A 15,313-nucleotide genomic window follows, 5' to 3' on the forward strand; every position below is an offset into this window, starting at 1 on the left:
TGTTTCCTAGTTTTGATGTCTTCACTATGTACAATGTAGAAAATAGTAAAAAATTAAGAAAAACCCTGAAATGAGTATGTGTTTCCAAACATTTGACTGGTACAGTGTATGTTCACTGACACATGCTGCACATACTGTACAGCATGCACACTCTATCAAAGCTTGTGCTCACTCAGCATGCATTACATATGTTTGTGTACACATACACACAATCACACACAGTCCAAAGTTAGCCCAAAGTTGGTTGAATGAGTGGGATTTTTCATGTGTGGTATTAGACCAGGTATATGATCTGCAGTGGGGACAGGCTTTAACATGGGGGTCACCTATACTGAACAAAATATAAGCGCAACATACAACAATTTCAACGATTTTACTGAGTTCTTGTAAGGAAATCAGTCGATTGAAATGCATTCATTAGGCTCTAATCTATGGATTTCCCGGTCTCAGATGATCCCGCAGGTAAATAAGCCGGATGTGGAGGTCCTGGGCTGGTGTGGTTACACGTGGTCTGCAGTTTTGAGGACGTTTGGACGTACTGCCAAAATCTTTAAAACGACGTTGGATGTGGCTTATGCCAGAGAAAGGAACATTACATTATCTGGCAACAGTTCTTGTGGACATTCCTGCAGTCAGCATGCCAATTGCACTTTCCCTCAAAACTTGAGACATCTGTGGCGTTGTGTGACAAAACTGCACATTTCACAGTGGCCTTTTATTGTCCCCAGCACAAGGTGCACCTGTGTAATGATCATGCGGTTTTTATCAGCTTCTTGATATGCCACACAGGTCAGGTGGATGGATTATCTTGGCAAAGGAGAAATGGTCACTAATCAAATCAAATCAAGTTTATTTTATATAGCCCTTCGTACATCAGCTAATATCTCGAAGTGCTGTACAGAAACCCAGCCTAAAACCCCAAACAGCAAGCAATGCAGGTGTAGAAGCACGGTGGCTAGGAAAAACTCCCTAGAAAGGCCAAAACCTAGGAAGAAACCTAGAGAGGAACCAGGCTATGAGGGGTGGCCAGTCCTCTTCTGGCTGTGCCGGGTGGAGATTATAACAGAACTATGCCAAGATGTTCAAAATGTTCATAAGTGACAAGCATGGTCAAATAATAATCATGAATAATTTTCAGTTGGCTTTTCATAGCCGATCATTAAGAGTTGAAAACAGCAGGTCTGGGACAGGTAGGGGTTCCATAACCGCAGGCAGAACAGCTGAAACTGGAATAGCAGCAAGGCCAGGCGGACTGGGGACAGCAAGGAGTCATCATGCCCGGTTTGCCGTGACGTATGGTCCTAGGGCTCAGGTCCTCCGAGAGAGAGAAAGAAAGAGAGAAGGAGAGAATTAGAGAGAGCCAAGATTTTCAAAATGTTCATAAATGACAAGCATGGTCAAATAATAATCAGGAATAAATATCAGTTGGCTTTTCATAGCCGATCATTAAGAGTTGAAAACAGCAGGTCTGGGACAGGTGGGGGTTCCATAACCGCAGGCAGATCAGCTGAAACTGGAATAGCAGCAAGGCCATGCGGACTGGGGACAGCAAGGAGTCATCATGCCTGGTTTGCCGTGACGTATGGTCCTAGGGCTCAGGTTCTCCGAGAGAGAGAAAGAAAGAGAGAACGAGAGAATTAGAGAGAGCATACTTAAATTCACACAGGACACTGGATAAGATAGGAGAAGTACTCCAGGTATAACCAACTGACCCTAGCCCCCCGACACATAAACTACTGCAGCATAAATACTGGAGGCTGAGACAGGAGGGGTCAGGAGACACTGTGGCCCCATCAGAAGAAACCCCCGGACAGGGCCAAACAGGAAGGATATAACCCCACCCACTTTGCCAAAGCACAGCCCCCACACCACTAGAGGGATATCTTCAACCACCAACTTACAATCCTGAGACAAGGCCGAGTATAGCCCACAAAGATCTCCACCACAGCACAAACCAAGGGGGGGCGCCAACCCAGACAGGAAGATCACGTCAGTAACTCAACCCACTCAAGTGACGCACCCCTCCCAGGGACGGCATGAAAGAGCACCAGTAAGCCAGTGACTCAGCCCCTGTAATAGGGCTACTAATAGGGATGTAAACACATGTATGCACATTTGAGAGAAATACACTTTTGTGCGTATGGAACATTTCTGCAATCTTTTATTTCGGCTTATAAAACATTGGACCAAACCTTCACATGTTGCGTTTTATTTTTTCCCCAGTATATTTTCACACTCCATCTGCTAGCAGTGTGTGGAAATGTGTTGCTCTTCACAAGTACAGAAGACAGTCAGGATGTAGGTCCTAGAGAACTACTTGAAAGCCCAGGAGAACTAATCCTCTTTTTGATAGATAGCCCTCTCACCAGATGAACCCCCCCCCCCCCGACCAAACACCTCAGTGCTTGTCAGACAATTGTACTTAAGGTCTTAATACTCAAGGCCATGTAACCTAATCTCTACCTACCTATCCTTTCTAGACATATCAATGATTTTCCTTCCAAATTCACACAATCACACAATCTTTTCCTAACCCACGCAGTCTCTTCTTTCATCTTGGCCAGTCTCTGCTTTTACATAATTTCGCAGAGAGAAATGATGATATATCCCCTTTAAGATATATCCTATTACAAGGGGTTGTTGCAGCATTCCAAGTATAGGATTAGAAATGGAGATGTTTAGCAGACAGAGCACTGGTAGACTTGTGTGTGTGATGTGATGGACGTGTATGACTAGCAGCCTGGGTGCTCGTCATCTCATCACAGCCAGTCCATTCCATCCCCCTCCTCCTGACATTTCAGCTGCAGCAGGTCAGAGAGCAGCAAGACCCAGCCTCAGCCTGCCTGCCTGCCTGCCTCCACTAGATTAGGCCAGTTATATAACTCTCATTACAGCAGTTTAAAAATAACACAGAACAAAACCCAAGCTGAATCACACACTCATTTACTGCCCGTGTGTCTCTACACACACATACCATGCACTAGGGCCGGGACGATACCAGTACTGCAATACTCGCAGTACCGTGGCAAGGAAACAAAACACAAAGAAGATTTAAGTTCTTTAGGAAAACAGCCTTAATGTTGGAAACAAACATTATTATGTTGTCATCCAGTCACATATATTTATTTTCCAAGCAATAGCACATAATATTTTACATTCAGACGGTTTTTAATATACCAAGATTAGTCTGGTTTGTGTGTTCATTTTTGCCATGGAATAAATATCACAATACTGGTATCGTCACAGCCATACCATACACATGATGAACCATACACTCACACACAGACACTTCTATTTCCTTTCCCTGTTTCTCTCACACACAGACACGCACAGTGGGTTTACTAGGAGGGATTAGTGGTTTATTGGGAGTTGTGTTGGAAAAAGATGTAGTTATTTTCAGCAAATTCATTTGTACACCCTTACACACTTCCCATGCTGGTTGCTTCTGTCATCCTGGGCTAAGTTTAGGATATACAGTATTTTAACCGTCTATACAAATACCTAGTCAATGCTTGTAAAATGCTGAGCTACATGGAACAATTATGGACTATAGTCCTCTTTGACTGTCCCTACTGTATACAGAATACATTGAGTACAATATGTTAAAGGTAGTTAAAATGGAGAGGGCGCACCTCGCCTGCTGACATTGTTATTCCTCAGAGAAGTAAAGCCTGTAAACTGACCCGGCACAAAGACCTCCTATAGTCAGCAATACCACTGAGACCACTAGACTGCTGAGTGGGGCTCTCTGGATCCAAGGCACAACATAGCCCATCCTTTCACTTCTATGTAAAGAAGGCATTGCAAATTAAGCTATCCAGAGGAGGGTTAGGCGATATATCGTGTATACCGGTATGGATCCAGGTATTTCGATACAGTGCTAAATAAATGCAAAGTTCTACAAATTGGACTACTTCACTGTTGTTTTTTTGTCCTAGATTGGGTGAGTATAAAACCATCAGAACGAAGAAAGCCAAATATAATCACTTAGAATTCATTTGTTGCCATTCTAGGGTCATTCACTACTTATAAAACATTAACTTAATATTCAGAAACTTAAAATACTATGAAATACCACCATACTGTCAAACATTTTAAAAATATTGTGGTATGATATTTGGTCCATATCGCCCAGCCCTAATCCAGAGTTGAGTTACATAGATGATGCAGTTGTAGAATTTCTTAATAACCCCCATCCCACTCCCACCCTGTATTGTCCTTCTAACTGTGTGTTTCATCCTTCAAATTAAACAAACAATACTCAAACAGAGCCTGGTCTGTTCTATGAAGTCTGATTGTATATTCATTATTGTGGTCTAGTGACTGTGAGACACTGACACAGGCTTTCATTACCCAGAGGACTTCGTTACCGTAGTGTGCTGCTGCCTTCCCAAAGGAGTCACGGGCAGGGTGTTAAGATCACGTGTTTATCAGAGCCACCCAAATCACAGACCGCACACATACAGACAGAGAGAGAGACTGAGATGCAGCATGTCATTGTTGCCTCTAAACCACTAACTGAATTAGGCTGGGACAGTTAAGAGTTGCATTCTAATCGATGGCTGTCTAATCGATGGCTGCAGTCTAAACATACAAGCAGATTTATCTCTTCGCCTCCATCTCTGTGTCCTTTCTAGAGGTTCCAGTTTTAACTGCATACTCTGTCTTCTGTTTGCCGAGCAACATGACAATATGCAGAATGTACTATGTAAACAGTATTGGTATTGTGAAACACCAATAAACTGTTGAGTTAACATCCTCTGTCACCTCTATTTCCCTCCAGGACCGGGGAAGCTCCATGGGGAAGCTGGAGCCTATCTCCCCCGTCAGCCCGGCCCAGATGGACCACGATCTGGACCTGGTGCCAGCCCGCTTCTCCAAGGAGGAGCTTATCCAGAACATGGACCGTGTTGACCGGGAGATCACCATGGTGGAGCAGCAGATTTGCAAGCTTCGCAAGAAACAGGTACAGGTACCGTACAACCATGGGCTATATTGTAGGTCCTGTTCTCTCCGGTTTGTTTGGTGCTTGACGCTGTTTGTCATTATACGACTGTGTGCTTAGTTGACTGTTTTTCAATTTGATGCAATCTATATGCTTTATCTTTTAAGGATGACCCAAATGTGTCATTACTTCTCATTGAGCCTGAATGTTTCTGTGAAAGTATGTGGCCTGCACTGTTTCTACCGTCAGCTTGTTCTCTAGTATCCCTCTCATTGCCTGTCTTCAGTGGATCTTCACACAGTAAAGCCTTTAGACCAGACATGGTCTACATTGCTGTAATTATTGTATTGAGTTACTGTAGTTAGGGCTCACACAGCCTGCCACAGTGCTCTGCTTCTAGGCAGCTGCGTTCTCTTCTGCTTTTCCTTCCTCTCTTCTTCTTTTAGGAGAAAAGTAGGTTAAAAATATATAAAGCCATAAATAACAGCTTCCCCCGGGGTAAAGGAGGATTATAATGGAAGTTTTGTGACTGTTAAATCACTCATATTTCTTCCTCGCGGCCTTCCTCTTGGCCGCCTGCCACGTCATGTTTTATAGAAGAGCTCTATGGTGCAGCTCTCCCCCCTCAAGTCTCTCCTTTGGCTGGCACTCAAAATGCTGCTTCGTAAATCTAAGCCACCTGTAAACCATGGCACGGTCCACTGTGGGAGGTGTAGGGGGGTGGGGTAGAGGAGGGATGGGGGGGGTTAGTGACGAAGCCTAGTGAATGATTGAAAGAGTACGCTCTGCTACCTAGAAAAATAAGTCAAGCCCCCTCCCTATCCCTTCCCTCAACACACACTATGCTTTTTATGGATGTTTTTATTTTTTTTTATTATTTTTTTTACAGCACAACCACCCCTCCCCCCGCCTTAACGCTTTCCTCTCTTCAGCTCTCTCCAAGCATTAAAACATCTGGAGCAATTAAGTGGTGTGGTAAAACTTTATTTAAAGAGTTCTGGCAGAGAGTGGGGGCTGGGACTCCGGTTACAGCCAGCCCGTGTTGTCAGCCAGGCTCAGGACAGTTGGTTTATTTTATTTTACTCTGCCGTGGGTTTGGAAGGGGGAGGTTGTGCGAATGTGTGCGTTTTCCTCCCCAGCTGCTTATCCATCCCGATTGGGGCCCAGGATGATCCTGAGGGCCCAGGATGATCCTGAGGGCCCAGGGCCAGCTCTCTCTCTCCCCCTGCTGAGGCCCTGGCCCAGGCCTTTTTCTGGGGGAGGGGAGGGGGGAAGGAGACTGGCTCTACTGTAGATCACCTCCCTGCAGAGCATGCAGTAGCACATTGACAAGGAGCCCTAGCCCCCAGAGAAGCAGCTTCACTAAAACCTCTGACTGTACCACTCACATCTGCAGCCCTGCTGCCACAGACGACCAGCACTGCCCCTAGTCTGTTTATACTGCTGTTCTTATTATTCCTACTTACCTATCCTGTTTATTGGATCATACCACTTTTGAAATGTTACTTGAAGTTGTAATAAACCCAGATTATGTCAGTTATTACAGATCTAAGATTCTGGTTGTGCTGTGAGGAGGCCATAATGTCCCCACTAAATACACGTCACGGATGTAATGGATCAGTTCAGTGGATGCTGCCTTGCCATTGCTTTGGCTATAGGCTCTGTCCTGTGGCCTGTTCTCCTGTTTTTAATCCCTCATAAAAAGCCACCAAGATATTGCCCAGGGAGTTGGAAAAGCAAGGCTTTCCAGTACAGGATGGGTGTTGTGTTGGCCGACAAAGGGAAAATGGCGTATCCTCTTGACCTAAGAGATACTTTGTCTCCTCAGTCCTACTCTCTCTCCTCTCTGGCATGTTACACCATGTTGTGGTAACCCTTTGGTTAACTGGACACATGGGACTTAATAGCTATTACAGCTAGTAGGACAGTTAGGTTCATCACTGCTGGAGATGATGAGTAGCGCGCGGGGGGGGGGGGGGGGGGGGCTACACACACACACACACACACACACTTCCCTAGTAACCTGTCTCCACAGAAACAGAGAAGCACACGGGTGCTGCAGGATCAGGGATTTCTCCTTTGTTCACAGCTTGTGATAACCTTTATCTGTCATCTTTCTCTTGCATATTCTTCTCTCCCAACCTGAGTCAAAGGGACATCTTGTCTACACACTGTGTTCACCAGTAATCCTGAGTGTTTGTGTTTGTGACCTGCAGCAACAGCTGGAGGAGGAGGCAGCGAAGCCCCAGGAGCCGGAGCGGTCTATGATCTCCCCCCCGCCCAGCGAGGCCAAGCACCGCAGCCTGGTGCAGATCATCTATGACGAGAACAGGGTCAGTACCATCACACACACGCTAGGGATGGGCACGGTTATTCAAATATTTGAATATCCGAACGGATGCTAGTATTCAATCACTTGGAGAGTATACAGTCTTTGTCTCAAATGGAATACAATTATCTATGTGACATTGTTACATAGCCTACAAGGATAAACCATTACATTCAACATTTCTATATAACAACAGTTTTATGACAGTTTGTATGAGTGCGCCCCATTAAAAAGATTCACCGGCAGCCTACACTCGTTTCACACGTGTAGCTTGTTGTTATTGTCGGTCAATCAAAGCGCTGCTGCATTGAGGCTCCATGTGTAGCAAGTGAAGAGGGAGATTTCTAATCAATACAAAATGGAATTACAATTACAGAATTAAGTTGGCTAAATGAGAAGGAGTAGACTAAAATAATCAACCAAGAGGTAGGATGTTTCATAAGAATGGAGTTGTTGTAGACATTGGACGGGGAGCAGAGCAAAAAAGCCTCAATTAGCCTTGCTACTTTAGCTAGCAGCTGGCTAACTTAGCTGGCTACTGTAGCTAGCTGGCTACTTTACAATTATTTGATGCAGTCAAGACGAGCACTATCAGGTGGTGTGATAGATAACCTATGGCAGCAACAAGTTTGTCTAAATACTCTCTCTCTCGCACTCTTTTTTTTTTTTTTCTCTCTGTGCCACACATAGACTGTCACACACACCGGCCCCTGGCCCTGGCCCTGTCACGCCCCTCCCCCACCGTTCTTCTGAAACAGAGTGCAGCACACAGTCTCTCTCGAGCAAGTCTCCATTGAAGTTTCTTAAAAAATATAATGACATTATTAGAATACTGAAATCATTTCAAATGCCCCAACACACACTGCTCTCTCTCTGTGTAAATATGTGTGTCTCAATCAGTGCTCAGCCTGTAATGGCTGTAGTCAGTGTTCATTCCTAAATCACCTCACAGGTTGGTCAACGTTAGAATACATGTATTGACCGCATTATGTGAGCTAGCTATACCCCCTGGTTCATCATGATCCTAGTTGATGGGGTGGTAGTGATGTAAGATAATGAGCAAAACCATTCCAAAAACAGACTTCCTTTGAATGAATGTTTCTGTATGACTGAAATAGTTTTTTTTTTTTTTTGACTCCATACAGTGTTATTGGGTTCACAGAAATTGCTTGATTGTAAGTGTTGAGAATGAGACTGAAGGAAGGAAGACTGGGAGCATCTGGATGAGGTGCAGAGGACGTCGGTCTGACAGCTCTTTGATGATGAAAAACAAATATGGTAGACTGTCACTCTGCTTCCCCTCAGACATTGGATTCATGCTGTTTTAGAACTTATTTAGCTAGTTGGCCCTATTGAGGGCTGAATGGAATTTGTATTCGGCGCATTCTGCCATGACAATGATTGTGAAGAGATTAATGTGTGAGCTCTGTCATTGCTGTTACTTGGCTTGTTATCTTCAACAGCCCAATAGAGAGTGGGAGTCAATAGAGAGTGGGAGTCAATAGAGAGTGGGAGTCAATAGAGAGTGGGAGTCAATAGAGAGTGGGAGTCAATAGAGAGTGGGAGTCAATAGAGAGTGGGAGTCAATAGAGAGTGGGAGTCAATAGAGAGTGGGAGTCAATAGAGAGTGGGAGTCAATAGAGAGTGGGAGTCAATAGAGAGCGGGAGTCAATAGAGAGTGGGAGTCAATAGAGAGCGGGAGTCAATAGAGAGCGGGAGTCAATAGAGAGCGGGAGTCAATAGAGAGCGGGAGTCAATAGAGAGCGGGAGTCAATAGAGAGTGGGAAAGTATCAAAAGGTATTAACCCATTAGCCTCCCACTCTTAATATGGCAAAACCAGACAAAGTCCTTCAGTCCGAGTGTGTTTAACCCTAACCCATTGCTGACCTTTAGTGTGAGCAGGTCACTCACACCCTCAGACAGAACCCCCCCCCACACACACACACCTTACTCATGTTTCTCTACTACAGTAACATTAGTCTGGCAGCAATCCAAATACATTTTTAAAAATTAGGTCAACATTTTTACGTTTCCAATTTTAGAACGCAAGGATTTCATAGAAATCTAGGTCAATCAAAACAGATTGAGTAGGATATTATCTAGTTGTAGTTAATAATGCATTCCAATACTCTTAGTCCACCTAGTGGTAAGCACTGTTCCTTGCATACGGATACACAAAACTGTATAAACATGTTTGTGTAGATTGCAATGGTATATAAGGAGTCTTTTCCCACTCATTATGCCGACCACAGATGGTCCCCTGTATGTGTAAGGGGCAGGACCTCTGTACATTTCCTTGCCGGGCCGGGTCAGAATCATCTTAAGGAAGGTCAACTCTTGAAGTAAAGTAATATTCTATAATAGAAACAATTGAATGGTCTAAAAGAGACCTGTTGACCGACAATAGTACTGTATACCTTTCACCCCATATACTTACCAGCTCAGAGCTGAGTAATGATGGCACCACAGAATCCATGCAGAAGGAGTGATGATCTCAAAGCCTGGAAGTGTCAGGATGACTCATCCAATGTCCCTGAACTCTGGAACACTTTCCACTCCACTGAGTGCTGCTGAGCCCCACCTCCACCACACTAGGAATTGCCAGGGACCTCACGATACAATATTGTCACCATTCTTCGGTGTCGATGCGATGTGTATTGCGATTCTCTTATTGTATTGTGATTTTACACTGCACTTTTATTGCAATTTGATGTTTCAAACATCTGCTGTCGTGAGATGAGAGAGCGTGAGAAAATGAGTTTATATCAGTCATGGAAATAAATGGGCTTAAATCATGTTGTCTCGCTATTTAAAAAGAAGATGGAGAACAAGCTATAGGATGAAAAATACCAGAGTTTTGACGCAGGTACAGCAGACTAGCGCCAGCTAACGCTACCTACCTACCTACCTACCTACCTACCAACAAAACACATAGATACTTGGAGTCAAAGTATCGATCTATAATATAGTCACAAATAATATAGCAATATGTACTGTAGTGTTTTTTTACCCCCCTATCACTACTAACACTGAGTGCTGCAGATCACCACCACCACACTGGTCTCTGTCTCTCGTTTGTTTGTTTGTTTGCATATCATATAAAGGCTCAGTCAGACACACCAATAGCATTTGCCTGCCCAGCATACTTAGGATCTCTGAACAGAGGTAGAATCGTGCATCAGACAACAGTTCACTGAACGATCGGTAGACGAACGGGGAGATCCACATTCGGTGCAACCTGTGTGATCCTTAAGTATATGTGAAGAAGGCAAGGCATGGGTGTTGGTGTTTGTCTTGGATACGTGTGTGTGTTTCAGCACCTGACTGTAATGACTCCAGTCTCAGCAGAAGCGTTCCTCTGTCAGGCCTGGTGTCATCTGTCTCTGTGGGCTTAGTGTCACCTCGTCTCTCAGCGACAGGGATACAGCCACAGGCCTTTGTCAACGCCATAGGCGACACCACTCAAGTTCACCATCTCATATTAGAAAATGGCTGCCTTGGACACAAATACAAGAGAGACAACCGTGAGTCACTGGAACTGCACTATCCCAGTCCCACTATCCCAGGTACAGAGAGATCTCTCAAGTCACTGCACCTTCTCTCTTTGCTTGTGCCAATATTAAACCCTCTCATTTTAATTACGTATTTCTTATGATGTAGCCCATATTTCCTTTTTCTATGGACTGGAAATGCTTCTGTGAGCGAAGAGCAGCTGTTAGTTTTCTGCTCCAGTTACAGTACTCCTGTCTAAGCACTAGGGGGCATCTGAGTTGGTCCAGCCTCACTCACAATCACTGGCTGCCAATTTAATCTCAGGTGTGACTGGCTGAGATGGATTGGAGGAGGAACCGTAGTGTGTCAAAGCTCCATGTTGATCAACAGTGTTGTCATTGCACCGTCTGAATTTAGCGTACACATGTATTCCCTTCTCTTTGTTGCCAATGTCATTGAGTCTTTGATATGTCCTTAGTCTTGCAGATTTATATCAGTACAATATGAGAATGAAGGTGTCACTAAGGAGAATCTATCGGATCAATGAACCAGAGAGAAAGGTACAGAGGAGAGGGAGAGGGAGCGAGTGCGTGTGGCATGGGCATGGCTAAATATAAATGTATAGAGCTCAACTGAGTAGAGATCATCTGTGATAGAGGCACAGCGATGTGGGTGAGCTTCCCTCTCTCTCTTCTCACTCTACATTTGACATTTCAGTCATTTAGCAGACACTTTTCCAGAGTGACTTACAGACGCAATTGGGGTTAAGTGGGCAGTGGGCACAGTGACAGATGTTTCACCTAGTCGGCTCTGTGATTCGAACAAGCAAACTTTTGGTTACTTGCACAATGCTCTTAACCACAAGGCTACCTGCTGCCTCGCTCACTCACTCAGTCTGAGACCACAACCTAAGCACACTAGGAGGTGAGATCTTTCTCTCTGTTTTGTCAGATGTCCCTTATTGGAGAAGCACTGCAGCCATACAGTCTCACTCGCTCTTTCTCACGCTCCCTCTCCTGCGTGCTCTCGCTCTACCCTTCTCTCTCTCCTGGAATCTGTGCTCGGGGAGGTGAGTAATCTTTTATCCAGGAGAGGAGAAACGAGAGGGAGCTGAGGCGAGGTGCTGCCTTGTGTTAAAAGCTCTAATAATAGTTGCTGCATCCAGAGTGCCCATCCAAACGTCAGTGATTGAGTGAGCAGGCTGCTGCGTTGCCTTGGTGATGGGAGACGTGAGGCTTTGTTGTTGACATGTGCTGAATGTGTTGTGTGTGTTGTGTCTCCTCAGAAAAAGGCAGAGGAAGCGCACAGGATTCTGGAAGGACTGGGACCCCGAGTAGAACTGGTGAGTCTCTGCTGTTTTCTCACCTCTTAATGGTCACCTGAATAAAACATTTTGCAACATCAAATTTTTGCATTATTTGACCTTGGGGAGGAGGGATAAGTAACGGAGGAGGATGAGGAGGAGTTTGTCTGAATTCAAAGATGTGTAGCAAGCCCTGGAAAGAGAGCATGATGTGGGTTTAGTTTTCTGTTCGGGAATGAGAGTGAGAGATGGTAAAATAACTGGACCACAGAAACAACTATTTCAGATTCGTTTGACCCATGAAAGCTGTTTGTCATCCATTGTTTTCCTCAACTTTTTTAACTCCCTTGTGTAGTGAAATAAAAATGTTTTTGTTTGTTTTGAACCAACTAATTTTACCCAAAGATGGGCTTTTTCCACTTATGAGTCTCTTGAGAACAGTCTTGAGAAGGGCTGGATTAGGATGTCATGTCGTCATTCTGCTTACTACTTGTTGTCAGCTTGGCACAGCAGTAACAGTTATATAGTACTATGGACTAACTCAGGGCGATGCCCAAATGAGCCTCACAACAGCCTTTGTTTCACACTTTCTTGCATAGATATTAATTAATTTTGTGCGATTGATTAAATGAATGATAGATTAATTAATAAATATAATTTGATGGTTCAGTTGGTTGAGTTATTGATTGATGGTACAAAATCTGAGCCAAATTTTTTGTCAGACCTCGGATATTTGTATAAACCAGTATGATATCACACCATAATTTCTCTGTCAGACTCTGTTCAATCTCAGATATTCAACATGTTGTTGGTAGAATGTAATGGGTGAATGTTGTTACTGCATCTGGCATTGTAGCTTTGCAATGACACCAGACAGGGTGCAGAGAAGGGAGTGTAGAAGCTGTAGATGTGTGTGTGTATAAACCTCGTAGCCTTCATGTTCCATGCTGCTGTAAAACTGAATTCCCACCTCTGGCAACATCAGTAACACTTTCATCGCTCTCTCTCTTTCTCTCTCGCTCCCTCCCCTCTCAGCCTCTGTACAACCAGCCATCTGACACCAAGCAGTACCATGACAACATCAAAATGTAAGTTAGCCCGCCCTTTGGGGTAAAGGCACTGGGTTTATGCTAATGTACGTGTGTGTGTGTGTTTGTCTGAGTGTATATCATCTGTCCCTGTGGGCTCAGTGGGATTGCTATGGTCCTAAATGCCATTACTGCGCTCCTTCTCATCTATTCTAGAGAGTCCCATCCCAACAAACGACCACAGACCATCAATGTTTCAGTGTCAGCCACGCATGCAGTCTTTATAGCTCTGGTAGTGCACTGAAACAGTTATTTAACCTTGTGATTGCTCTCTGACAACACATTTTGGTCATTTTTTGTGGAAATGAAATTATACTGCACTTTTGTTGTTTTGCAATGTAAGTGAAGGAAATGTTACACACATTCCATTTTAACTGACATCCTCCCTTCACTGCCCCTCTTTCTCTACTCTGTTTGATCCCAGCTCTGTTTGATCAGAAAGGGTGTGTGTTATTAAATAGCGCTGTATAGCTTTGATCCATCACAATTGACTTCTTTGTGGTGCCCCTAACCGGTTTGATAACTTTGGCCCCCGTCCCTGTTGAGAAAGATGAGTACCAGATTCATAGACACCACCCCCACCCCCCCACCCTACCCTACTTAACCTCTCTGCTTCCTCTGTCCACTACCCCTCTCATCTCCCACACTGACTCAACGTTGGGGCCAATAGCCAGTGTTCAGTATTTCAGAACCTAGAATATATAAATCCATGGAAATATATCCACAGGTAGCTCACTAGTGGTGCAGCGGTATAAGGTACTGCATCTCAGTACAAGAAGCGTCACTACAGTCCCTGGTTCGAATCCAGGCTGTATCATATCTGGCCGTGATTGGGAGTCCCATAGGGCGGCGCACAATTGTCCGGGTTTGGCCGGGGTAGGCCGTCATTGTAAATAAGAATTTGTTCTTAACTGACTTGCCTAGTTAAATAAAGGTTAAAATAAATGTATTGTTTATTTTTCACCGTAATCTTACACACATTACAGAACGGGAACATGGACCATGCTTGCGTCTTTAGTGTGGCACATATCAACATGAAAACCCTTTTTGCATAACTATAATTTCCACATGCCTCATGTTTTTGGTGCTGTTTACAGTGTACTGTGATTTCTCAGGAATACGGTGCACTCTTAGTGTTGGACAAACGAAACCTATTGAAACGGTCCAGAGCAGCTAATCTATCCTTCCACCATCTAGTGTACGGAGCACAATGCCACGTCTGTCTCTATAGGACTTCATCTGTCAGCCCTGGTCTGGCCTTGATTTGATTTATTAGGATCCCCATTAACTGACGCCAATGGCGACAGCTAGTCTTACTGGGGTCTGACACATAATGAAAAAGACATTCCGGACAAAATACGTTTACAATTTACATACACACGTTAATGTTTTTAAATGTGTGTGTGCATCAGTTACAGAAGCTTGGTTTTCCTCTGTGCATTTCTAACATCTATCAGTACATCTGTACATCAGACGTGTGTACATGTCTATCTCCGCCTGGACAGCGCACTTTAGACTGCGTTCTGTGATGGAATCTAAAAGGTGTCGAAAGCGTTCCACAGGGATGCTGGCCCATGTTAACTTCAGTGCCTCCAAAGTTGTGTCAATTTGGCTGGATGTCCTTGGGGTGGTGGACCATTCTTGATACACACGGGAAATTGTTGAGCGTGAAAAACCCAGCAGCATTGTAGTTCTTGACACTCAAATCGGTGTGCCTGGCACCTACTACCATACAACGTTCAAAGGCACTTAAATATTTTGTCTTGCCCATTCACCTTCTGAATGGCACACATACATAATCCATTTCTCATTTGTCTCAAGGCTTAAAAATCCATCTTTAACCTGTCTCCTCCCCTTCATCTACACTGATTGAATTGGATTTAACAAGTGACATAAATAAGGGATCATAGCTTTCATCTGGATTTCTTCCTGGTCAGTTTATGTAATGGAAAGAAGTGTTCCTAATATTTTGTATGTCAGTGTATGTCAATCTTGAACAGGATTATCTATTTTGGATGCAGTTTGAATGGAATTGTTGGAGAGATAATAATATTTGAGTCATAACTCTGCAGATGCAATTTAAACATGTCTTCACAATTAAAAAATAAGTTAACCTCCGAAAGCCAGATGGAGATGTGTAAATTAGATGCGCATT

At 44.1% G+C, this 15,313-nt stretch overlaps 1 protein-coding gene across 1 annotated transcript in view; it reads left to right on the forward strand.

Moving 5' to 3' along the window:
* LOC139575342 (nuclear receptor corepressor 2-like) overlaps positions 1–15,313 on the forward strand; it is a 189,969-nt gene that overhangs the window by 105,774 nt on the left and 68,882 nt on the right. Inside the window, exons 5-8 of the mRNA XM_071400266.1 lie at positions 4,784–4,966; positions 7,162–7,278; positions 12,053–12,109; positions 13,106–13,158. Of these exons, the coding sequence (XP_071256367.1) occupies positions 4,784–4,966; positions 7,162–7,278; positions 12,053–12,109; positions 13,106–13,158 (410 nt within the window). The remainder of the gene's footprint in view (positions 1–4,783; positions 4,967–7,161; positions 7,279–12,052; positions 12,110–13,105; positions 13,159–15,313) is intronic.

This window comes from Salvelinus alpinus, chromosome 5, assembly GCF_045679555.1.
Source record: "Salvelinus alpinus chromosome 5, SLU_Salpinus.1, whole genome shotgun sequence".
In the NCBI taxonomy this organism is placed as follows: Eukaryota; Metazoa; Chordata; class Actinopteri; order Salmoniformes; family Salmonidae; genus Salvelinus; species Salvelinus alpinus.